We start from the raw sequence: 25,865 nt of genomic DNA on the forward strand, positions 1-25,865 counted from the left end.
CCTGGCTCAGCTTTGCCCACCCTCCCTGAGGGAGCCTGCTCAGAGCCTGTCGGGACTCTGCCTTTAGCTCACCAGGCGCTGGGTCCTGATTTGTGTGGAGGGATCATCATGGAGCTGTCCAATCCTGCAACTGGGTCCCCAGGCGGCACAGGTAGGGTCCGCTCCCGGGGACGCGAGGCAACTGAACTCAGAGCTTTGCCCCAGAGCCTGGCTGCTCTCCCGCTTCTCCTTCCGTGTGTGGCTGCGAGCTGTGGGTTCTGTTTTAAATCTTGAATATTTTTTTATTCTATAGATTGGGCATCATTAATTTTATCAACAGATATTTATTAAGCACCTACTATGTGTTAAGCACTTCGAGCTGTGGTTTGAACGGGATGATTGGTTTCCCAACTTCCAGAGAGTCTTGTGTGGGGAGGAAGTATGGTTTGGGGGCAAGGGGAGACCAAAGGAGGTTCACCCACCAGGACCGTGTGCTTTCCACAGAAGGTGAGGAGGTAGACAGGCAGGAAGGCAGGTGGGTTTCCCGAGGCTGAGATTTCCTCTCCACACTCCCCTGCCCTCCACCCACTTCTGCCCCTGGCTGCGCAGGTCTGGCACTGCGTTGAAGGTAGCTAACTCCTGAAGGGCTACTTGGCACAACCCACACTCTCCCAAACCCCATAATACCCTACAGGGTGAGCAAGTGACGGGCTCTGAACTTGACGGCCCAAGGCGAGACTTTGGCAGGCTCCACAGCTGGTCCTCTTAGCTGTCGACTCTGGTCAGAGTCCTTTGGCGATCAGGACCCAGAATGCTGCTTTAGCCCTTTCGCAACCCATGGAAGATGAACAGTGCTCTTTAGGACTCTTTCCAGCCTTCCTGACTGTGGCGGGAAATGCGAGCGGGGAAGAGGAAGAGGGGGCACCAAGGCCTAGATTCACTTGGAAGTAGGACATCTACCACTGATGGCTCTCTCTGGCTGGTCTCTCTCTCTCTTTCTCTCTCTCTGGAACTTTGTGGGACAGCCCTTCAGCTTTCTTTTCCAGAAGGTTGGCTAAACTGTGGAACACTGAAGTAAGAGCTGCAGCTCACATTGATTGCCATGGTTGCCTGTGTTTGTTTGGGCAATTCGGAGCAGCTCTTACCTAACACAAATACTTCCAGGGTCCCATCTGGGCAGTAGTCCTGGCAAAATTTGCAATAATAAGAGTGATAATGATAGGAGTCAGCAGTTAAAAGTGACCGACCTGTACCAACAGAGGACCTTGCCATGAACAGAGCCACGGAGTCATCCTTTCTCTCACCCCCCTACCCCTGAACACACCCCAGAACCAGCCCTTCTCTCCCTCTGTTCACACTTGTCCCACGCTTGGCTTGGTGCAGACCAGGGTGTGGCATACTCCAGGGATCACAGAGGTGTCTGTGTTTCTGTCCAGGTTAGAGCTGCTGCCACCACCCCTGCGCCTCCTCACGATGGTGCTGGGGTGCCCTACCTAAGCCCAAAGCTATTCAACGGGTCTGTTGGTGCCGCTGGACCCCTGGAACCACCAGCCATGAACCTGTGTTGGAATGAAATCAAAAAGAAGTCGCACAGCCTCCGGTAAGGCCTGGCCCCTCGAAACAGGGGCTTTAGGGAGTTGTCTGGGACGGTGTTGTTGGGTTCCTCTTGCTGCTGTAGCTCACCATCCTCTTCTCAGCCTTCTCGTCAGCCTCACCCTCTGTTTCTCCTCCTTTTCCTTCTCTGGCACTGGGGGAAGAACACTGGGTCAGAAGTCAGGAGACTTGGATTTGAACCTCAGTCTTGAATAGCTGTTGTCACCTTGCATAATTGGTTTGAGTACTCTCTGAATTTTAGCTTCCACTTGTTTGGATTTTTTTAAAGGAAAAAAACTGAGTAGAAGAATAATAGTTGTCCTAACTATCTCCCAGTGTTGTTGTGAGGACTCAAATAAGATAGGAAAATGCTTTCTGAACTTAAGAGCGCTGATGTATAAATGGAGGATATGATTACTGCCTCCCCCTCTTCCTCTCATAACTGTCCTCCATCTTGGTAGATCTCATCTGCTCTCTTTCCCATCTTTTTATCCCTCTATTCCCATCTATTGCTTATCACCCACCCATGCCTCCCCAAACTAAGGGCGAATCAGTAAGAGCCTGAAGGCAACTTCTGTATCAGTTGTTCCTCTTTCCTCTACCCTTCTCTATAACCCCTGACGCCTCCACCCGCCACACACACTTTTCCTCTCTACTCCCTATCATCAAAGACCAAGCTCCTGGCTTCTGGTGGGTTCTGGTGGGGATGAAGAGTGTGGAGAAGTTGAAAGAATGCAGGCTCTGGAGTCAGACAAAGCTGAGTTCAAATCATCACTGTACCAGTGACTTAACTGTGTGACCTTGGACAAATTACTTAACCTCTCTGGGCAATAGCAGTGCCTACCTCACGAGGTTGCTCGGAGAATTAGTGGAAGCAAAAATGTAGGTAAAGGGCTTGGCCCAGGTGGTAGGGACACAATGACTAGTTAGCACTGTCGGCTGAGGGGAATGGGCTCGATGGCTGCACACAGCCTGGGCTGGCCTCTGGCTTCCTACCACTTGGACCTCAGCTCATGGCTCATTTGCGGGGGAAGGCAAGCAGAGGTGATTATGCGGTACCCATTTTCCTCCTTCCATATGTCAAACTTCTAGCTTATGCTGTCCTCATCCTTTGGGACCCCTGGGCTGCTTGTATTTGTATGCAGCCTCGCACACGTGCGTGCCCAAACTCAGCCACCTGACGCGCCCTTTCCACCTACTGCATCCGCTTCTGCTCAGAAGGCAGCCTCCAAGAAGCCTCTGAGGATGAGCAGTTTGGCATGACTTGAGGTCCTCTAGGACAAGAGGGCAACGAGACAGCTGTCACCTCTAATGGCCTTGCCCAGTTCGCTACCCTTCCCAGCGTGATGCTGGGCACTCAGCTGAATTAACTGACGTCTGCCAAGTGTTTTGGTACCGTACTCCCTCTGGAGGTGCCTTGAGAGCCTTTGTGGGTGGGTCAGAGGGAGGGCTCCGGGCCTCCTCCCACTTCGACCAGAGCAGCACCTCTTTCATCTGTTTATATATTAAGGTTCCACATATGTCTTTGTTGGGGGAAAATGTTTTGCAACTTAACAAGAGGATTGAAAATCACTGGTCTTACCATTGTGTGCAGCGCCCGCCTAGAGGCCTTCTCAGATCACAGTGGAAAGCTTCAGCTCCCTCTCCAAGAGATTATTGACTGGCTCAGCCAAAAGGATGAGGAATTGTCAGCTCAGCTGCCCCTACAAGGGGATGTGGCCCTGGTGCAACAGGAGAAGGAGACGCACGCGGTAGGTTAGAGTTACAGAGGCCGTGGTGTGTAGCCTCTCCATCGGGAAGGGATCTCTTCTGCAACACCCTGACTGATGGATGCCCAGTCTCTGCTTAGATGCTTAAAGTCACAGGAAGCTGTGTACAGTCCTACTGGTCTGTGGATAGTACTCCAGAGAATAAGTCAAATCTTTCCCCTCTATTCTTCCCATCAAATATGGACCTCCCTTAAAATTCTGCCCTGATTTGTAATGGGGACATGGGAAAATGAACATAATATAATATTAAGTGAAAAAACACAGGATACAAAACTATATACAGGTGGATCTCAACTGTATAAAAATCGATATAGATGTGTATGTATGTATACACGTGCATACAAACAGAAGAAGGAACTGTATCAAAATCTTCACAATGGTTAAATCCAAGTGATGAAATCAGAGTTCTTTTTAATTTTCTCCTTCATACTTTTCTGAGATTTCTAAGGTTTCTGTGACATATATTACCTCTATAATCAGAAAATAACAACATGCTTCTTAAAATGAATCCATAATGCACCAGAAGGAATGATAATTATGTGATGTGACAGAGGTGTTAGCTAATGGCAATCATATTACATAAATGTTTGAAATCAGTATATTGTGCACCTTAAACTTATGCAATGTTATATATCATTTATATCTCAATTTAAAAGATGAATACAGAATGGAATACCATACAACAAGAAAATAAACTATAAATGTGTGCCACAGCATGGATGCATCTTAAAGACAATAGGCTGAGTGAAAAAAGAGCCAAATACAAACAAGAGCACACACTGTATGATTCCATTTATATAAAGTTCAAAAATGGGCAAAATTAATCGGTGGTGTTACAAGTCAGGATAGTGGTTACCTTGGGGGAGGGGGGAATGAGAGAGTGACCAGAAGGGGTCATGAGGGAGCCTTCCAGGATGCTGGTGGAGTTCTGTTTCTTTATCTCAGTACTGGTTACAGAGATTGAATCACTTTATGGAAATTCACTGAGCTGTACACTTTTGATTTGTATACTCTTATTAGTGTATATTTCAACAAAAAAACTAATTAAAATTTTAATATAAATCTTGCCCATCCTGGCTTTGATTTCTCTAAGCCCCTCACAGAGGACTTTCTGAGTCTTCCAGAGAACCAAGATTCCCAGCACCAAATCCCCACATTTCACTCTACCTTGTGGCGTAGACAGACCCATTTCAGAGTAAATAGACCTTCCAGTGTCAGAGTTATTCTTCTGCCTAAGGAGAAGACTGCTCCTCTTTAGTCTGAGTAGCCCAAAGATACACGATAACGCCAAAGGATCAAGCTGCACTGAGGAGAAGATTGTCGATTGCAGGATGGATTTCAAAGCAATTGAAAGACTTTCCTTCCCTATTGACCACGTTGCTAACTTCACAGGCCTTTATGGAAGATGTCAAGTCTCGGGGCCCCTATATCTACTCTGTGTTGGAGTCAGCTCAGGCCTTCCTCTCCCAGCACCCATTTGATGAATTAGAGGAGCCTCGCTCTGAGAGCAAAGGTGGGTGATCTTCCTCTCTTTCATCTTCTTCTTTAGCTGTGAACCATTAAACACCTTCCTGCCCTCCCCAAACTCATTTTCTCAGCTGTTACCTAGGAGGATAATTTTCTCCTAGCAGTCCAAAGTTGGGAAGAAGCCAGATTCACACTATAAGAGAAAGCAAAGAGAACAGAGCCTGGAGCAGGGGAGATGAGCGTGTGGCCTAAAGCTGTATGTGGCTCTCTGGAGTATCATGTGTGGCCATTTAATAAGGCATGAAAAAGAAAAAAAAAAGACTCAAATGCATTAAACTAACTCAGTAAGTAAAAGTAGTAGTATGTCCTTTAAAAGCATACTGCTTTATTACAACATAGAGAGGCATGTGGCACTGCTGTAATCAACCAGAAAATAAAAAACCTTTCAAAAACATCTAAAAACTTTGGTGATTGCATTTGAAAAGAAAACTGATCGTGGCTCTTTAATTCTGACCCTGGTGAGTTCTTGCCCCCTTTCATCAATAGAGCGGGTCACTGTAGGTCTAGGTTTAAATAAGGCAGCAGGGTGGGATCCGTGGTGCTCAGGTCTGAGTGGTGGCCCAGCATGCCCTCTTCTCCAGAAAGAGGCTTCAACCCTCTGAGATTGGTTATGTACAGCCTGAAAGGACCCTTTGTTAATGCAGCCCTTTGTCAATGCTGTTGACCCTCTCAGTTTACCTCGAGCCCCTCCTACTGAGTACTAACTAGTACTCAATTTACTGTCCAATGGGCCTCAGATAGAACGAGCTAAAGAGAGCAGGACAGTTCCAATTAGTCTGGAGTTTGGGGGCTCTGAATCTACTTCTGAGGGGAGGTCTGAGGGAGGAATTTAGGAGCCTAGGTGGAAAGGCTGGGCAAATTATACTAACCTCTCCTTTGTTGGGTCTTCATAAAATACCTCCCTTTTTTGGAAGGAAGTGGGCAGCAGACACTAATGCAAAATCGCATTCCAAGGTCATGTGAATAGGACTCAATGATTTGCCTCACTACACGTCTTAAATATTTTACTCACTCTTTACCTTGCCCATTTTTTAAGAATATGAGGAAATCCTCATGATATAATAAGTGGAAAACACCAGTATGGTCTCTTGACTGTGGTGGTGGGTCCACGAACCTACACATGTGATAAAATCGCATAGAACAAAACACACACACACACACACAGAAATGAGTACAAGTAAAATTGGGGAACTCTGAACAAAATCGGTGGATTATGTCAATGTCAATATCCTGGTTGTGATATTATACTATAGTTTTGCAAGATGTTACTATTTGGGGAAACTTGCTAAAGGGTAAATGAGATCTCTGTATTATTTCTTTCTTTCTTTCTTTTTTTTTTTTAAAGAATTTAGGCAGGAGCTGGAAGTGATGTGAGACCACAGGAAAGCTTTATTTATTTATTTAGTTAAATTTATTTTTGGCTGCGTTGGGTCTTTGTTGCTGTGTGCAGGCTTTCTCTAGCTGCGGCGAGTGGGGGCTACTCTTCGTTGCGGTGCATGGGTTCTAGGCATGTGGGCTTCAGTAGTTGTGTAGCGAGGGCTCTAGAGCACAGGCTCAGTAGTTATGGTGCATGGGCTTAGTTGCTCCACGGCATGTGGGATCTTCCTGCACCAGGGATCAAACCCACGTCCCCTGCATTGGCAGGCGGATTCTTAACCACTGTGCAACCAAGGAAGTCCCTCTGTATTATTTCTTATAATTGCATGTGAATCTACAACAAACTCAAAATAAAAATTTTAATTTTTTAAAAAGCTGAAACTTCAAAAGGAGCTCAACTATGAAGAAAATGTATTTGTATGTGTATGAATATATATACACACGTACACGCACACACACACACACACACACACGTTTTACAAAGGGCTATCTGTCTCTGTCTTTCCATGGGCTATCCTTGCCTGGCTGGCCTGACCTGACTTCGTGCCTGCCCTTGCAGATACCTCTCCCAGACAGCGGATCCAGAATCTTAGCCGCTTTGTGTGGAAGCAGGCAACGGTGGCCAGTGAACTATGGGAGAAGCTGACAGCCCGCTGCGTGGACCAGCACCGCCACATTGAGCGCACTCTGGAGCAGCTGTTGGAGATCCAAGGGGCAATGGAGGAATTAAGCGCGACTCTGACTCAGGCCGAGGGAGTCCGAGCCACTTGGGAGCCCATTGGGGATCTCTTCATTGATTCACTTCCTGAGCACATCCAGGCTCTTAAGGTATGCAGGCCCCCTCCCCTGGCTACAGTCCACCCCGGGACCAGACGTTCCTCCCAGACCCTGACAGTGTTCCTGCTGCTGAGGCTCCATTGTTGCCTTGGACTTCAATAGGGTCTCTCCCAGTTTCCGTGCTAGATTTGGGGGCTGGTTTAGCTGAAGTCTCCTCTGTCCTTCTACTGTCTTCTCTTTCCCTGGTGTCTTCTGAGAGTAGAAAAGGAAGAGGATAAGGACAATCCCCCCCCCCACACACACACACCTTAGTCTGCTTGCCCTAAAAGGCAAGCACTGAGGTTGAGCTATTAAAACAAAATGACTAATGGTTCCTCTTTCCTATTTTCTACCTACTGTGGCACTTGGGTTTTGGTTCTATAGCTATTCAAAGAAGAATTCTTCCCCATGAAAGATGGAGTGAAGTTGGTGAATGATCTGGCCCATCAACTTGCCATTTCTGATGTGCACTTGTCAATGGAGAACTCCCGGGCCCTGGAGCACATCAACAGCCGGTGGAAACAGCTACAGGTAAAAGAGAAGCCTGGAGTGAGGCATGAGGAAAAGGCTTGGTATAACTAGGCTTGGGGGGAACTTACCCAGGCCCAAAGGAAGTGAAGGGGCATTGAAATGGGATCTATGTGGGAAAAGAGTTGTAGAGAATTTGGGGCCAGGAAACAGGCTTCTCAACCTCTAAACTGCAGGAAGTGATTAAAATGGTCTGAGAGGGGCCTGTCTGCCCCTCAGGGTAGACAGGGGCAGATGAACGGTGACTGTGGCCTGGAATTAGGGATGCTCTTCTCCGACTCCTGGGAGTGCCATGGGAAGGCTAGGATTTCGGCGAATGGTGGGAGGATCTGGAACTGGAGAAGAGGCAGCCTCTGAGGAAATTCACAAAGATTGCCAGAGGCACGTGGAAATCCTACCCTGTATATCTGGAATGAGTCCACTGACTTCTTGCGTCTTCTTTCCATAGGTGTCAGTTGGTGAGAGACTTAAGCAGCTCCAGGATGCCCACCGGGACTTTGGGCCTGGGTCACAGCACTTCCTCTCCTGTATGTGAGACAAACTGGGCTTCACTTGGTAGAAACTCAGCCACCTTCCAAGAGGGTCTACTCTTGTCCCTTGGGGGCCTGGTGGGAGCGCAGTGTACCTTGGCATCTAAGAAGCAGTAGGATAAAACAGTGTAGTGTAGTGGTTAAAAGGACAGGCTCTTGAGTCAGAGAGACCTGGATCTGAGTCACAGCTGCTCGACTTTATATCTGTGCAAGCTTGAAAAAAATGGCTTAACCTTTTTGAACCTCAATTTTCCCATATGTAAAAAGAGGGAAAATATTACATAGCTGATAGAGTTATGGGAATTAAATGACTTTATTGTTCCAACAATATTTCTTGATGGCCTACTGTGGGCCAGGTACTGTTCTAGGTACTGGGGCTACATCAGTGAACAAAACAGACAAAAATCCTTGGACGTGGAGAGCTTACATTCTACAGGAGGAAGCCAGACCATAAACAAATAAGTAAAATATATATAAAGTCAATCGGTGACAAGTGCTATGGAAAAAATGTAAAGCAGGGAAGACGTGAATTAGGGAGTGCTGGACTTAATGAGGGAGGCAACTGAGTGGAAACCTCAAGGAGGTGAAGGAATGAGCCATGTGGGTATCTTAGGGAAGAACAGAGGGAACAACAACTTCCAGGACCTTAAGGCAGGGGCATACCTGAGGGACAGCAAGGAGGCCAGTGTAGAAGTGAGTGACGAGGGAAGAGAGCAAGAAGTCAGAATGGGGGCAGGAGGCCAGAGCACGGAGGGCCTGGAGGGCTATGGTAAGAACTTGGGATTTTATTCTGAATGGAATGGAGAACGATTGCAGGGATTTGAGCAGAGGGATGACATGATCCGACTTATGTTTTAACAGAGTGTGGGGGCGGCAAGAGTGGGAGGAAGGAGACCTATTAGGATGCATATTGCAACAATCTAGATGAGGGATGACGGTGACTCAGATCAGGGTGGCAGCAGTGGAGATAGTGGGAATGTACAGATATGAAAATTAGATAGGCACACAGAGCATTCAGCAGAGTATCTGGCACATAGTAGGAACTCAATCAATGTTAATGGTGATTAGAACTATTGAATTATAATCACTGGCATGCAGATATACCTGCAGAGGGCTCTTGTACCCAGGGAAACTGCAATGAGGAGGTTGGCCAGGTGACTGAGCCTCTCCTGGAGCATCCGGATGTTAAAGACACAGAGCAGAGAGAGACATCCTTTTCCAGAGTTCCTCACTAGAGAGGAGTGAGCAGTCCCATTCCCCATTGTCCCACAGGACTGAGAAGCTTGACCTTCTGAGGGAAGGGCTTTGAGCCCCATGAGGAAAGTAGGGTCCACTTCATATCCACAGCAGCACACCAGCTGCCTTCTGCTGAATGGATAAAATGGCGGACAGCTCAGGGAGAAGATAGGGTGGCCAAGGCCACCTGTTCATGCCCTTGTCATGTCTCTGGCACATGAGGGTATCAGTGACAACCTCTTCTCCTTCCCTCACCCAAACGTCAGGGAGAGAAGTGTGTTCATTAAAAGTGTTTACCCCATGCTCAGGGGCTGTTAAGAGCTGGCAATGAGAGTCAGGCATCCCCTTTTGGGCTTAACTACTTCTTTGAGAGGATAGAGCAGGGGAGTAACCAGGGGCCTGAAGAGCATTAGTGGTCAGCTTCTTTCTCTTTCTCTTCTCCCTCACCAGCCTCTGTTCAGGTTCCTTGGGAAAGAGCAATTTCACCCAATAAAGTTCCCTACTATATCAAGTGAGTGACCGTCTGAATCGGAAATGGGTCAGTCACGTGCCCACCCCCTCCTTTTCCTGTCTTTTTTTCTATCTATCCCTCTCACCCCTTACCTGTTGGGATTCCTCCATCCACTCCAGTTTTTCCTCCTACTCATCTCAAGAGCTCAAGATTCTACCTGGTAAAGGTGAACCCTTGTGCTTTGGGATCCTCCGGGTTCACCCTCAGATCCTGCTGCTCCTTGCATCCAACCTATCGCTGAGGGGTGCGTGCATGTGTGTTTGAGGGGTTGGGGGGTGGTATAGACCCTGGCACTATTGATGCTTTTGTTTGTAGCCACCAGGCTCAGACCACATGCTGGGACCATCCCAAGATGACTGAGTTATACCAAACCCTAGGTAAGAATTCAAGGTTCCTGTATAGTGTGGAGATCTATACAGTTGCCTTTGTCCTATAAGAATATAAGGGAGTAGTATTCCATTGTGTGTGTGTGTGTGTGTGTGTGTATATATATATATATATATATATATATATATACATATATATATATACTATATCCTATTTATTCATTCATCTGTCTACAGGTACTTAGGTTGTTTTCATGTCTTGGCTATTGTAAATAGTGCTGTGATGAACATAGGAGTGCATATATCCTTTTGAATTAGTGTTTTTATATTCTTTGAATAAATACCCAGAAGTGGGATAGCTGGATCACACACACACACACACACACGCACTCAGCCATAAGAAAGATGAAATCTTGCCACATGTGACAATACGGATGGACCTTGAGGATATTATGCTGAGTGACATGAGTAGAAAGACAAATACCATATGATTCCATTTATATGTGGAATATAAAAAGAGACAATCAAAATAAATGAACAAAACAAAAACAAACACATAAATACTGAGAACAGAGTAGTGGTTACCAGAGAGGAAAGGGTAGGGGGAAGGTGAAATGGGTAAAGGGGTTCAACTGTATGGTGACAGATGGAAATTAAATTTTGGTGGTGAGCACTTTGTAGGGTATACAGCAGTAGAAATAAAATGTTGTTCACATGAAAGTTACAAAATGTTATAAACCAATGTTACCTCAATAAAAAATAAATTTAAAAAAAATAGAAGGGAATCCTATTCAACAAGCAGGTGAGGGTGGAAGTGAGTCCTTGTCCTTTTTCCAGTAGCCTTCTTTCCTTTCCCCTCTGCACCTCCCTCAACTGGAAGCTCTATACTCTCCCTGAACGATTTTATCATCACATTAGGTAATTATGCTTATAGATGTGTACTAGATCTTCTTTGAAAGATACTATCCAGGCTACGAATATGACTCTCATGTGCCTTATCTTTGACTGCCAAGAGAGACTCCTATTATGTTGTAAATTTCACCCATGTTGATGCATGTGACTATAGTTCATTCATTTTCCCTGCCGTGGAGTGTTCCATTGTATATACCACAGTTTCCTCAACCATTCTACTGTTGATGGACATTTCGGTCATTTCTAGTTTGGAGCTAACAAGAACTGTGCCGCTTGGTCAAACAAACAAACAAAACACGTGAAAATCACTGCTCTAGGATATATAGCTGGCTGGGTCGTAGAATATATGAATGTTCAATTTTACTAGGTAATACCAAGTTGTTTTCCAATGTGGTTGTATCAATTTACACTTCCACCAGCAATTCTCATTCATCCACATCTTTGCTGACACTTCCTATTGTCAGGCTTTTATTTTTTGCCAATCTGGCAGGTGTAACATGGTATCTTGTTGTGGTTTTAATTTGCATTTCCCTGATCTGAGTGGGTCTCTTTCCATTCTCTGCAGCTGATCTGAACAACATTAAGTTCTCAGCTTACCGCACTGCCATGAAGCTACGCAGAGTCCAGAAGGCACTGCGTCGTAAGTCTCCCATTACACTTCCCTCATAGCCTTCATCCCACTCCTACCCTTCCTCATCTGTTGACTGTTTCCCACTTTCATCCCACCTGTCCAGTGTTGTTGATTGGCTTTGTGGGGATTCTCCAAAGGCTGGGATATGCTGGCTGTGGACACCTGATTTTTCCAGGGCCCTTCTATTTTCCCCAACCCCCAGGCTTGTTTCCAAATTAACCCACAGCTATCCTCTTCCTTGTCCCTTCTTCCCTGCCCAAAACGGATAATCAAGCAAGTGTTTTATGGCGAGAATTATCCCAGCAAATGGTTTGGAACCACTGGAGGCTTGTGTTCTTTCACCATCTTGGGGTTATTGGATGTAGCAGCAGAACTGTTGAAGCGAATGCCAGTGGTTAGGGGACAACATGGCTGCAGATATAATGTGCCTTCTGTCTTTTCTCTGAGACACTGTCCATTCTGTCTTCCTGGACCAGGTTATCTGGCTAGGCTGATTCCAGCATTGGGTGTAGTTAAAAAATCCTCCTGAGTTATGTCACATTTACCCAGGCATACCTGAGCCTTCATAACCAGTGTCTAGGTTTTCAGAACGAGGTTCACAGACCAACTTACTTGCAGTTGAAATGCATGTAAAGACAAAGAAAGTTAAAAAAAATGGTATTCAACCCCTGGGAGTTTACCCAAATCCCACCATCTTCTTGAAACTGATGTCAAGAAACATTTGGGTATAGAAACATTTGGGGTTAATTTAGGGGGCCTTCTGCTGCCTTCTCCTCACTTGGGTTGAGGGTCTTGGTAAAGGGCAAGCTTGTTTCATACTTACCAATGGTTAGTCTGGAGATTGAGTCAGATTTGGTGATGCTGGTGGCCGTATCTTCCTGCCTAGTCCCTGGGGTTCTACTTTTGGCTATACTTTCTCCTTCTCTCCTTTCCTTCCCAGTGGACCTGGTAACTTTAACCACAGCCCTGGAGATCTTCAATGAGCATGATCTGCAGGCCAGTGAGCATGTAATGGATGTGGTGGAGGTCATTCACTGCCTGACTGCCTTATATGAACGGCTGGAGGAGGAAAGAGGCATCCTGGTCAACGTGCCACTCTGTGTGGACATGAGCCTCAACTGGCTCCTCAATGTTTTTGATAGGTAAGGGCTTGCAGCCCTGACAGCCTCCATGGTGAAATTCAGTGGGACATATGGAGTGGGCATGGTGGGAAGGAATTGCTCCCCTGGTGCACTTGGACTCAGCTCAGCTTGGGGCATGACTGGCACAGAGCCCTGCTGGGATCAACCCTGTGAGGGACATGACTGCCAAGATGTTAACCCTTTACAGATATTCATATTCTCAGTCTCTTCTTTTAAACCTAGTGGTCGCAGTGGAAAGATGCGGGCATTGTCCTTTAAGACTGGCATTGCATGCCTGTGTGGCACAGAAGTGAAGGAAAAACTGCAGTGTGAGTACAACTCCAAAGTTTGGAGTAGAGGTGTGTGGAGGGAGAGGTGTGGTGGGAGGAAGAAAAGTCTAAGATAAGCAGAAGATCAGTCTTATGACTCAGCAGAGGGCTACTCAGGCTACCTTGTAACGCTTCCCGGTCCAAGCTATTGCAAAGAATCCACAACAGCCAAAGGCCAAGATGGGTCTAAGGCCTGTTATTATCCCCACTGTTACTCCAAGGGCATTGGTTTCTTCTGATCTGGTGTAATTACTTGATGGGGATCTGAGTTGGGATCCTGGGATACCCAGGACCTGGACTTTCTAGTTCCATTTCCCTGTGGCCTATCAGGCTTAGCCCTCTCCCAATCTGAAGCTCAAACCACGTCACACAAATGTGGAAGAGGACAGTTTTATTGTTTACTAGGCAGGTGTGTGCTGGTTTTTATAAATGGAATGGTTTTTACTATATAATACATCACTGAGAATTGTTCAATTTACCCTGACTGTCAAAAACTTTGAAAGGCATTTATGGTTTTGGGGGTTTCCTGAGAACCTGCATCATCAACACAGGCATCTGAAATAAAATAAAAAGCTATACGTTAATAATAATAAAAAAAAACCACGTCACACATTCTGTTGGAGACTTCCCATGTGATAACATGGGTGGTGTGCAATAATCCCCATTATCTGGGAGGTGGACAACATGTAATTCTGTAGGTTTGAACCTCTCTGGTGTACAGTACCTTTGCTTTCCCCTCCATCCTCCATCATTTGTACAGCATTTTGCATTTTTCTGCAACAGCATCACTAGTGTCAAGTGTTTAATGTGCGTTGACCACTGTGCTACATGTGGTGAGTATCAGGTCCAGTTAGACATGGTCCCTGCCTCAAGTGGTTTACAGTCCAGAAGAGGAGACAGAAGTACACAGAAAGCATTTTTTAGAGTGCTAATTAGAATAATCTGAATGGCAAAGGATATGTGCTATATCAGATCACAGAAGAGTGAGGACAGCCGTCTAGGAAAGATTTACAGGGAAGAAGACTTTTCAAAGTATGTTTATAACTATGATATAATTTCTTTCTCCCAATGTTCCTTTGAGATGGGATGGACAGTGATGATTTAGTCTCCATTTATAAGTAAGGAAACTGCAGCATAGAGAGGTTCATGACTTACCCAAGGTTTTACAAGCTAGTCAGTAATGGATCCAGAAATAAACCCCAGGCCCTCTGCCTTTTGGTTTTGTTCCTTTTCTGGGCCTTAGGTGAGGTATGAAACGGACAGACAAGAACCTCTGGAGGAGGTTTTCGAAAGTTGGGGTGGGACGGGGGAGTTCCCACAAGGGCAGATATAGACCATGCTCAAATATATAAGTACCATAGTCTGTTCCACAATGACTGAGAGTGAATTCTTAGACGATCAAGTGTGTTGAATTATCCCCTTTTTTTGAATTATCCATGCCAGTGTGTCTTTTCATTTGTGTGGATAACTGAGAGATTACTGCAGTATCAGACTACATGGGCTACATGAACAGGAGGGGATAGGGCAGACTGACTGCAACTCATATTCAGGCACCCTTGAACCCCACACCCCTTCATCTTGCTTCTTGAGACTTTGTTTTCCCAGCAGTGTCATATCTGTGTCTGGCACCACTCTCACACACAGCTTGCTCTCTGTCTTCACCCCTCTCTCCCCTGCTCTTTCTGACGCTCTCCGTCTTTGTGTCTGACTCACTTTTTTCTCTCTGAACCCAGAGGAATGCTGCTTTTAGAACTCCTGGACTTCTAGAAGGTCAGGGATGGACCTTTAGGTATTCCAGTTTCAAAAGTCATTAGCTAAGTCAGTGTGCTCTTTCCCTGTCTTCTTTTTCCGTTCTTTCTCCTCATACCATTCTCTGGCCATTCCTGTATCGGGCTTGGCCATGACTTACGGTGGGGCCAGCAGACCTCTTCAGCCAAGTGGCCAACTCAGGCAGCCAGTGTGACCAACGCCACCTTGGTGTCCTGCTTCATGAGGCCATTCAGGTGCCCCGTCAGCTGGGGGAAGTGGCGGCCTTTGGGGGCAGCAACGTGGAGCCCAGCGTCCGTAGTTGCTTCCGTTTTGTGAGTATGGAACTGGGGAGGGAGGAAAGGAGGAGTGATGGGACAGAGGGTGGGAAGAAGGGAGGGAGGACTGAGAGCTGGGCTTTTGATCTGAAGTACTCAGATGCAAGGGAGTTTGTTGGGCTGGAGCAACAGGGCAGAGGGTTCTCTGGGCTTTTAGGGTCAGAGTCCTGAGGGGAGGGCACCAGGTCAACTAGGGCAGGGTAGAAGGTGGACACCTCTGGAGAACAGTCTAACCCAGAGTCCAACCAGGTCTTGCTGTTTCTCCTCCTCTCCTGAGGGCTGCCATTCTAGGCACAAGACACTGGGCCTCAGACATCACTACTGGGCTTCTTGTTTCCCTAGAGCACTGGGAAGCCAGTCATTGAAGCTTCACAGTTCCTGGAATGGGTCAACTTGGAGCCCCAGTCCATGGTGTGGCTGGCTGTTCTGCATCGGGTCACCATTGCTGAACAAGTGAAGCATCAGACCAAGTGCTCTATCTGTAGGCAGTGCCCCATCAAAGGCTTCAGGTAGGGAAAGCAATACCTGCTGGAGTGATACTAATAATAATAATAGGCCATGTTACATATAAATCATATATTGCAAAACAGGGCATTACATAATTATATAATTACAACTAATCTATTGTATGTTGTTATATACTGTTATAATCCTTTCTACTGCAGAATGTTTAACTTTTAAAAAACTCAAAAACGATGAAATTTTTTTCTGTTAGTTGTGTTGTGAAGTATTCAGACCTATAAAAATGTATAGAGAAGCAAAAGGGGGTGGGGTGGGAGAACAGCACAGAAAGGGAAGTAATTTGTTCATTGTTTCCCAGGGAGCATTAAGTAGAACCCAGAAACCCCAGCATCCTGACATATGAGAACACCTACGCACCAAAAGGTGTGCTGGCAAATGTGCTACTCTCTAGAAAGCAAAAGAGAAACGTGATATAGCATTGGCTAATTTCCATGATGTAAATACTCCCACTGTGGCCAGTGTCAGGCTACCCATAGGAGGTCAGGAAGAGACGCGCAGTTGCACCCCATTTATAGTATTTCCACCACCAGGTATAACAGATGTAGACAACCTCGAGAGCATAGATAATGGTGAAATAGTTAGGAAGTGATGAGTTTAATTATTTATTACCTTTGTTTTTAATACCATTTGCTTAATTGTGTGTTTATACAATTTAATTTTTAAATAATGGCTATATTTAACAACTGGCTTGGAAAATTCCTGAAATTTTAACAACCAGCTCTCGTGAGCTTACATGAGCAGGCTCCAGCGCCCCACGGTGGGCACCCACCACCAAGCTGAAGAAACAAACAATAGTTTACAATATATTTATATATGTTATATAATATATTTATATATCTACAAATTTATATATGCTATACATATTTTATATAATATATAAAACAATATATTTGAAGTTTCCTTGATTACATTTCCCTCCTGTCCCCACAAAGGTAGCCGCTATCCTGAATTTGGCTTTCATCATAAAATGCTTGTTTTTACCACTTTAAAGCACTAGCGCATACTCTCTTTACAACCACCCTGCTTTTTATAAGCAAATGAGGCACAGAGGTGGAGTTCACACTGCTGGCTAGTGTAGCTCCAGGACAAGATGTCGGATCCTCTGACTGTTCTAAGTCTAGACATTTCACCATGCTATGCTATTAGGTCTGGGCAGTCCAATCAGGCTTTGGAATTGGATCTGAAGGGCTAGTCTATATTCAGTCATAATAGAGTTACTATTATAAATAACTTTGGGGAATAATTTTTAGCCAACTTGCTCACGGCTGATAGAATCAGTTGTCTTCGTATTGAAAGTGTGCCTTCTCCAAGGAAGGTGGTCATACCTGTGAAACTGGACCCTTTCAGGCCACCTTTGTTTAGAAGGCTATTTGATATAATGAGCTCTTTACCCCGTCCCACCCTCCCTTTTATTTTTTATTTTTTTCATTGAAGTATAGTTGATTTACAATGTTGTGTTAATTTCTGCTGTACAGAAAATTGATTCAGTTATACATATATATAGATTTTTTATATTCTTTTCCATTATGGTTTATCATAGGATATCGAATATAGTTCTCTCTGCTATACAGTAGGACCTTGTTGTTTATCTCACCCTTCCTTTTAAAAAAAGATGGTGAGACAGGGCTACTTCCTGAACTTCCTGGGATTCTGAGCATGTGATTTCATGGAGATTTGTGGTCTCTGGAGTAACCCTTTTAATGTATGTGCATATTTGGATGTTTGGGGGAGGGGGAGGTCACTATAGTATATTGCATCCTCTTTCCTACCACCTCTCCTTTCCCCAAGGTACCGGAGTCTGAAACAATTTAACGTGGACATCTGCCAGACCTGCTTCCTGACAGGCAGGGCCAGCAAGGGCAACAAGCTTCATTATCCCATCATGGAGTATTACACCCCGGTATGGAGCCTCTGGGCCGGGCGGGAGGGGCAGGCAGCTCTCAGCTTCTGGGTGCTTGATCCATTTTGTCCAGCATTAGCTCACTGTATTCTGCGCTCCGTTGGGGAGCATCCTCCAAACAGGCCTGGTGATTGACCAATTTGGGGGATCCAGGGCTGTCCTTCTAGCAGAGCTTCTCCCTCACCCTCACCAGGGCGGTAGCTGGCTGGAGCAGCCCAGGACATTCTTGGCCATCTAAAAGGCACTCACTATTCTCCTGCAGAGAGAAGTCTCAGGAAAAAATAGAGACAGCAAGGCAGTTACAGGTGACTAGCCTTTGATCGCTCAATTTAGTTTTTCCTGCTTAGCTTCCTGGATTGTTTCTGTCCCCTGGTCTTCACCTGCTACCTTGTCATTGCTTCCATCCCTTCTAGTCAATACCAAAGTTTGTGCTCAAATTCATTACTCAATCTCTTGCGTGAAAAGGGGGTATGCTCTTTACCTGGGTCCCCAAAATCCACTGGGCTTTCATTGGAAACTGTGCCCTTCATAGTCTCCTGAGCCCAGCATCCCTGAACTCCAGCCACAGAATTTCTCCTCTGCTATGTTCAGGACTCAGACCTCCAGGCTTAGCTTCCTGAGCTGACTCTGCTCCCTAAACTCCTTTATTCCTCTCTCCCCACACGTACTCCCAAAGTCCCAAGCATATCCCCAGCTCCCCCCACTGCTCTCTCCCATCTTACCTCCCCATCTCCACAATCCATCTCCCTGAGCTGTCATCTCTTCTCCAAATTCTGTTGACACAGAAACATGTGTGACCCAATGGAAGCAGTGACCTTGACCTTTATTTTTCTTTTATTATCATTTTAAAATAAACATTATTAAAGTCATACATGGGAAACTGGCTAGAGATGGTAGACTGATAATTGTGTAGCTCCTGCTCATCTTCTACACCCCGAGAATTTATGTAAAAGATATTTAAAAGTTAACAAATATACGATCATTGTAAAAGATTCAAATTATATAGAGGTGTTTAAAGTATAAAACCAAGTCCCCTTTTCCTCCTCAGTGCGTTCCCCACCCCTCAAGTCTAACTTCCCTGAGGCAAGCCGTGTTCACAGTTTGGCATGTATCCTTCTAGATCTTTTTCTAGGAGCGAGGTGTGGTAAATATGAACAAGAGTAGACTACCAGTCATGGTCCCTGCTCCGGGGGAGTGGCCACACCTCCCTAGAATAGCCCATTAGGGTGAGTCCCTCTGTCTTGTCTCCTCCCAGACCACATCCAGTGAGAACATGAGGGACTTTGCCACTACCTTAAAGAACAAATTCCGCTCAAAGCATTATTTCAGCAAACACCCTCAGCGAGGTTATCTGCCTGTGCAGTCAGTGCTGGAGGCCGACTACAGTGAGACGTGAGTACCGGTAGCTGAACGGGGGCTGCAGGCATCCTCATTGAGCCTAGGGATGTGCTGTGAAGGGGCTGAGTCCCACATGGGCTAGGACAGTCTTCCAGGGCAAACCCAACTAGTGACAGGGCAGTTCAGCTGGGGCCTGACCAGGAATCTGACCTGAGAAACAGACTAGAATCCAGTCTCTGTATCTTGTTCCCATCAGCTCTTGGGAGCTCCCTAATTTGGTGGTGGTGTTGCGGGGTGTGGAAGGGTGGTGGTGAGGAGACAGGCTGCCCAGCTACCCAGTCTTTGGTCTTCTGAGTCTTTGCTGCTTTCTTCTAGGCCTGCTTCTTCCCCGATGTTGCCACACGCTGACACACACTCCCGCATTGAGCATTTTGCCAGCAGGTACCACCAGATTTGGGGGAGGGGAGTTGTAAGGAGTCCAAGGGGGAAGGGGTTTTCAGTTGGGGCAAAGAGAATGAAGTCAGGGCCAGGGGGACATGCACAGCGGGGTTTGCAGCAGCCAGCGAGGCCTAACGTTTGGGGCGGGGGAGGGGGAATTGGGACAGCCTCCCAAACCTGATTATCCTATTGTGGGATTACAGTCCTTGAGATGAAAGCCGTCTTCACATACTGTTTTCCCTTCTGTTCCTGCTCTTTCTTCCTAGGCTTGCTGAGATGGAAAGTCAAAATTGCTCCTTCTTTAATGACAGCCTGTCCCCAGACGACAGCATGTGAGTTTTCACAGCTGCATATTTGCCAGGAATAGCTCTCCTTTGGGATCCTTCTACCACCACTTGGGGAGGGTATATCCTCAGTGGGAGGTGGGGGGTGTGTGGATAGGGTCCCTGACACCCTAAGGAAGGAAGTCGGCTTTCTGGGCACAGTATTTAATGAGAGAAGCAGTCTGCCCTCTATCAACTGAGCAGGGTAATGAAGGATGAACTACCTCCCTGCCATCTGCCAAGGTCCCTTTCTGTTGCAAGATCCCATCCTTCTATTCCTAACTCTGAAGGAAGAAGAATATGCCCTCAACTAAAGTTGCAGAAATGAGCCATTATCTTATGCTCAAAATGCCAATGCCCCATCTAGTGCCACATCAACCCTGGGGAGATACCACGGACTTGACTGAAGTGTGGCCAGAGAGATTCCTTGGTGCTATAGCCCAGAGAAGGGGCCCTTCATCTCTAGGGAGGTCCCCAGCCTCCTCAGAGGACCTAGGAACTGTTGGCTACACGGATAAATCCAGCCCTGGGACTGGGACTCAGGCAGGCCACAATTCCCCTGGGGATGGGAAAGCGAAGGGGGGTGGGGTGGGGGAACATCACAGAAAGGGAAGTGATTTGCTCATTGTTTCCCAGGTCACTATAAGTAGAACCCAGGAGCCTCGGCATCCTGAAAACACTCTCTCCTACTACCCCCAACAATGACCCCTACCACCTTTGAACACTTCCATCCCTCTTAAACCTGAATACATGGCCTTTTCCCTCTCTATGTATCTTACAGAGGGAATCCTCCAGCATGTGTCTCCTGGGGCTTGAGGTGGGAGCTGAGAACTCACACCCTGAGCTGTTTCTCAGTTCAATGCCTGGGCCCCTCTTTCCTCTCCCCACCCCCACACAGAGATGAGGACCAGTACTTGCTGCGGCACTCCAGCCCCATTACAGACCGGGAGCCAGCCTTTGGACAGCAGGCTACGTGCAGCATGGCCACTGAAAGCAAAGGGGAGCTCGAAAAGATCCTGGCCCACTTAGAGGATGAGAACCGGTAGGTGTGGCAATGGCACAGATCTTGCATGGGTTCTAGAGTCAGACGGCTTAATTCAAGTCCTGAATTTCCACATCCTAGCTATGTGGCCTTGAACAAGTTACTTATATTCTGTGATCTTCCATTTCCTCATCTGTAAAATGGGGATGATGATAAGAGTACCTACCTCTTAAGGTCACTTGTGAAGATCAAATGATCAGGCATATAATGTGTTAGCCAGTGTCTGTCTTATTGGAAGTGTTCAATAAAAGCTAGCTATCCTAATAATTATTTGAATCCTTTTAACTCAACCCAAATATCTCCAAGTACCCAATAGATACAGGCAGAGAGAATGCAAACACAGAGAATACAGAAGAGATGATGCCTCTGCCCTCAAGGAACTTCCAGTTGTTGGAAACGGAAAGAGGTCCTTATCACTTAGTGAAAGTAATAAGAGGAGGATGATATGCATAGAGCAGTTGAGGACTGGAAGAGGGAAGGTGAAGAAGATTATGGGGATGGCATTGATCTCTGTAAAGCATGGAGGGCAGCACGAGTCTGAGGAACATCCAAGACACTTTGGGGGTGTGTAGTGGAATCAATAACAACCCCCAGAAAAGTAATTCTCAAACATCAGTGTGCATACAAGTCACTTGGGAAGCTTGGTGAAATGCAGATTCTGATTTGAAGGTCTGGGGTGGGGCCTTAGTTCCTGTACTTCTAACCAGCTGCTAAAGGATGCCCATGCCTCAGGCCTACAGACTGTATTTGGATTAGCAAGTCCTTAGAACAGGGCCTATCTGCAAAGTATTTGTTACTGGTTCAAGACAAGATAAATACATAAATAGAGAGTAAACTTTTAGAAATTTTCATAGCAATTTGACATTGCCACAATATCCACGCACGTAATTAGTGGACTTGTCTTCATTGAATTGGGTATAGGCCAGGTTGAGTGCTGTTGAATTTGGGCAGCAAGTCATGTGTGGTGTGAGCTGTGTACTAGCTATGCACATTCAGACCATGTATTGATCCATGATGGATTGAAAAATCCCCCTGTTTTTTTGCTATGGATAGTTTGAGAAGCACTGCACTAGAGCAGTGGTGGTGGGGGGGGGGTGCCCTGGGAAACACTAGGGAGAGAGTGATTCTGTTGCAAAAAAGAAAAAAAAGTAATGTCCTCCAAAGGAGACCATCTCTTTGGAATCTGTTTCCTTGATGACTCAACATGGGTGTTTAAAGTGGGTCAAAGAGGAGTGTAGTAGAGAGAAGAGGAAAGATGGGTGATCCTTTGTTTATGTTATGTCTTCCCCTGGAATCTAAAAATCTAAAAATGGAGTAGGTGAGTCAGTGGCCCTAATGCCTCATTTATTTGCAGACTGTGTTTCTGCCCGATTTTAAGGTCAGAATTAATCCCCGAAGCAGCACATCAAAGTCCTGAGACATTTGTTATATGAAATGTCAGCTCTCTCTGCTCTGTGGCCTAAGGATGGCAAAGTAAATGACATATGTGTTGGAGAGGAAGTGGATATGGCCATTCAAGCAAGAGCATGGCTGGGATGGACTTCCCTGGCCGTCCAGTGGTTGGGACTCCACGATTCCACTGCAGCACTACAGGGGGCGCGGGTTCGATCCCTGGTTGGGGAACTAGGATCCCACATGCTGAGACCAAAAAAAAAAAAGCACGGCTTGGGGGCTGGGGTGGGAGTGGGGATGGGAGAGCAAAGGGATTGCTCACACCTAGGTATGAGGGGACACTGAGCCCTGGACAGTCAGTACCCTGTGAAGGTCATTGGCCTTGGCTTCTCCATCCTTGGCAGGATTCTCCAGGGGGAGCTGAGGCGCCTGAAGTGGCAGCATGAGGAGGCTGCTGAGGCACCCACCCTGGCTGAGGGCTCTGCCGAGGTGGCACAGGACCACCGCAATGAGGAGCTGCTGGCTGAGGCCCGGATCCTTCGACAGCACAAGAGCCGCCTGGAGACACGCATGCAGATTCTTGAAGACCACAACAAGCAACTCGAGTCCCAGCTGCAGCGCTTAAGGGAGCTGCTCCTGCAAGTGAGTCTGGGGCCAGGGGAAGAATCAGAGCAGCCTCCGAGCACAGGCGGGCCGGGGAGAGGTGCTCCTTGCTCCTGGGAGGTGTCTGTTAGAAGACTTTCTGAAGAGAACTGGGCTGGCAATCAGGAAAGTTGGGGGGAGGAATGGGCTGCTATATCACATCGCTTGGCCAATTCTCTTGTACCTAGTTTCCACTCCATCCTTGTGTGTTTACTCTCAAGCCACCGTGGGGCCTAGGGCAGAGGGAGGACTTTTGAGGGCTCACTTCCCCACAACCCATTTGAATCTGGTATTGAAAGAACAAAGTTCAAAGAATCATCCAAAACGTTGACTTTGCTACTTTGATGTTTGCTGGAAAGAAGCGAGTTTGGACATGCTTGGCAAGAGGAAGATTTTCGCTGTGAAGGGATCACTTATTACTTTTTGTCCCTTTCCTCTTTGAGAGGCAGTGTATAGGATGTAGTGTGGTTCTGGAGTTAGACAGCCCTGAGTTTGAGTGTAGTGCTGCCGATTAGTGGCCGTGGGACGTTAGGAAAGTTACTTAGCCTCACTAAGCCCCAGTTCCCTCATCTGTAAAACAGGGATAAAAATATACCAACTTCATGGAATTGTGGTGAACGTCAAATGAGATAATGCATTTAAACAATTTGGCATGATGCGAGGACTATAATAAACATTTCATAAATAAATAATTTATGAATAATTATTGTCATTATCCATACCAGGTAATACCACACTGTGCCTCTTCCCCAGATCCTCCAAAGGATGGCCTCTAGATGAATTCCTGGAGGTCTTAACATATGATATTATGTCATGAACCAAGGATCAGGTGTGCAACTCTACATTTCCAGAGGAAATTGAGTTCTAGATAGCTTAATTATAGCTGAAATGACAGCAAGAGATATTTAGGGGCAATGGCATCCTTAGAAGAACTGGGAGCCTTTGATACATGTTGTTGAAGGAAGAGGGTATCCAGTAATTAAATATTCTAAGAAGTTTCCTGAAAGGGGAAACCACTGTTTGGGGCATCACCAAAAGCTTCTTAAAGTCCAAGGGCAAAGGGATGGGCATGATGTCTCTAAGGACCTTTCTAAGCTCAGGAGGCTGTCAAAGTAAGGTCAGGAAGGCAAAGCCACTTAAGTCATGCCTTACCTCTTGCTAGCCACATACTGAATCGGATGGCAATGGCTCTGCAGGCTCGTCCCTGGCTTCCTCTCCGCAGCAGTCAGAAGGCAGTCACCCCCAGGAGAAGGGACAGACTACTCCAGACACTCAAGCTGCAGGTGAGTTCCCCCAGCCCCTCCCAACCCCTTCCTCCATGGCTTTGTCTTGCCCCAGGTCTCCTGCCTAGGGTTCTGCTAGGGCTGGGACTGGTTTCTCCTCATGGCTTTGAGCTTAGGGTCAGGGATGATTGGCTTATTGACTGATTCATTCATTTCTTTATTCCACAAATGTATGTTGAGTACCTCATATGTACCTAGGCATCGTGCCGGGAAGATACAAATGCTATAGGTTCACCCTTCAGCCGGCAGCATCCTACCTCGGCCCCTTGGCCTCATAAGGGAATTTCGAGTTCTCTTCCCACATCTTTCTTCTCCAACTCAGATGATGTGGGGTCAAAGAGCCAAGATGTCAGCCTGTGCTTGGAAGACATTATGGAGAAGCTCCGCCATGCCTTCCCCAGTGTGCGAAGTTCTGATGTGACTACCAACACTCTGCTGGCCTCCTGATGGAACCAGATCCCCATCCTATAGTCCACGGTCCTCTCCCAGTTCTGGTCAAAGCCTTCCCTCAGCCTTCACCCAACCTTTCCAGTCCCCACTGGCCCCACATTCCTCAGCCGGAGTTATCTGGGCTCCAGGCAGCAGCAGGGATTCGATGGTATGCGAGGTGGGTGTGTGAGGGTCGGGGGAGGGAGAGGCATGATTCCTCTGACTCTAGAAATGTGCCCTTTAATCTTCAAGTTTGAGATCAGTCCCTTAAGTACAATTCTGTTGCAGCCCAGGCTAAGGGCACTTGGAGGCCATTCAGATGGGGAGCAGAGAAGCTGCCTTGCAGAGTGAAGCAGTGCCCATTGGCCCCTTTCCATTCTCCATGGAATGATGGATTTGGGGGAGCCTAATGACCCGAGGGCTCCAGCACTGTGAACACACGGGACTTAGCCCTACTCTCTGGCCCAACACAGGGAAGTGACACTGAAGACACTCCCGCCACCCCACCCAAAGTGCCCCTGAAAAAGTCTGGGCAACGTGTCATATAACTTCAGCTCAAAGGCATAGATCTAGTCATCCCGATGCTACCTAGATGCTGTTTCCTCCTTGAATATCTTCAGTTCCTTCTGCCTCAGTCCCTGGCAGACCTTTCTCAAGGCGGGAAACAGTTCATTCAGGTTCCTATTTTCACCTTATATTGGGAAACATTAAAGAAATACTTATGGGCTTAGATATTTTCCCCAGATCCTCCTCTTTCCTGAAAACCTCGGCATCCCGAGAGACCAGCTGAGTTGCTCTGGGAACCCAGCTGAAGCCACCCTTGGCTCTTCTGAGTTGGCCTTCACAGCCCTGGGGGAGGGCTGGCAGCTGCTCAGCAAGGGGGTCTTCTCCTTGGGTGAGGAAGGGGAAGCCACCCTCTAGACTGGAGGAGCATGACCACCCAACACCCTTTCAGGCTGTGACCCTTCTTTCTCTTAGGCTGAATCAGATGAGGTGGCTGATATCCCCCAGCTAGTCAGAAGGCAGATGCAACAGGCCATCCTGAATAGTGGCCCTTTTCTAGTATCCAGGGGCTACAGATCAGGAAGTTGGCCACTCTCCACAGAGACAACAGCAAGGCCTTCCTTTGCATAAAACCATTCTTTCTAACTCTGGAAGGTGAACCCAGTCCTCAAACTGAGCTAACTCTTCCTAGGCAACATATACCATGATCCCTTTATCCAGAAACTGTTCAGAGTAGATAGTGGGGGTGGGGGTGGTGGGGGGTGGGCTTGGGGACTTTGAACA

General features: G+C 46.8%; 1 protein-coding gene across 2 annotated transcripts in view; it reads left to right on the forward strand.

Annotated features, from left to right (window-relative positions):
* The window catches only part of DRP2 (dystrophin related protein 2), a 38,297-nt gene extending 12,480 nt beyond the window's left edge, over positions 1–25,817 (forward strand). The window contains exons 1-22 of one of the 2 annotated variants that reach the window (XM_082377094.1): positions 89–151; positions 1,416–1,579; positions 3,167–3,323; positions 4,734–4,854; positions 6,805–7,073; positions 7,446–7,592; positions 8,038–8,116; positions 9,806–9,866; positions 10,182–10,243; positions 11,670–11,744; positions 12,676–12,877; positions 13,100–13,185; positions 15,109–15,266; positions 15,612–15,778; positions 17,580–17,691; positions 18,947–19,083; positions 19,405–19,470; positions 19,734–19,799; positions 20,689–20,832; positions 22,629–22,866; positions 24,029–24,149; positions 24,472–25,817. In XM_082377094.1, the coding sequence (XP_082233220.1) occupies positions 1,533–1,579; positions 3,167–3,323; positions 4,734–4,854; positions 6,805–7,073; positions 7,446–7,592; positions 8,038–8,116; positions 9,806–9,866; positions 10,182–10,243; positions 11,670–11,744; positions 12,676–12,877; positions 13,100–13,185; positions 15,109–15,266; positions 15,612–15,778; positions 17,580–17,691; positions 18,947–19,083; positions 19,405–19,470; positions 19,734–19,799; positions 20,689–20,832; positions 22,629–22,866; positions 24,029–24,149; positions 24,472–24,596 (2,640 nt within the window). In that variant the 5' untranslated portion in view covers positions 89–151; positions 1,416–1,532 and the 3' untranslated portion in view covers positions 24,597–25,817. Of the gene's footprint in view, positions 1–88; positions 152–1,415; positions 1,580–3,166; positions 3,324–4,733; positions 4,855–6,804; positions 7,074–7,445; positions 7,593–8,037; positions 8,117–9,805; positions 9,867–10,181; positions 10,244–11,669; positions 11,745–12,675; positions 12,878–13,099; positions 13,186–15,108; positions 15,267–15,611; positions 15,779–17,579; positions 17,692–18,946; positions 19,084–19,404; positions 19,471–19,733; positions 19,800–20,688; positions 20,833–22,628; positions 22,867–24,028; positions 24,150–24,471 lie in introns of those variants that run through there. The other variant, XM_082377093.1, reaches the window with a different exon arrangement.
* The last annotated feature ends 48 nt before the right edge of the window (positions 25,818–25,865 follow it).

The sequence above is a fragment of the Balaenoptera borealis genome (assembly GCF_965194805.1).
Source record: "Balaenoptera borealis genome assembly, chromosome: X".
Classification (NCBI taxonomy): Eukaryota; Metazoa; Chordata; class Mammalia; order Artiodactyla; family Balaenopteridae; genus Balaenoptera; species Balaenoptera borealis.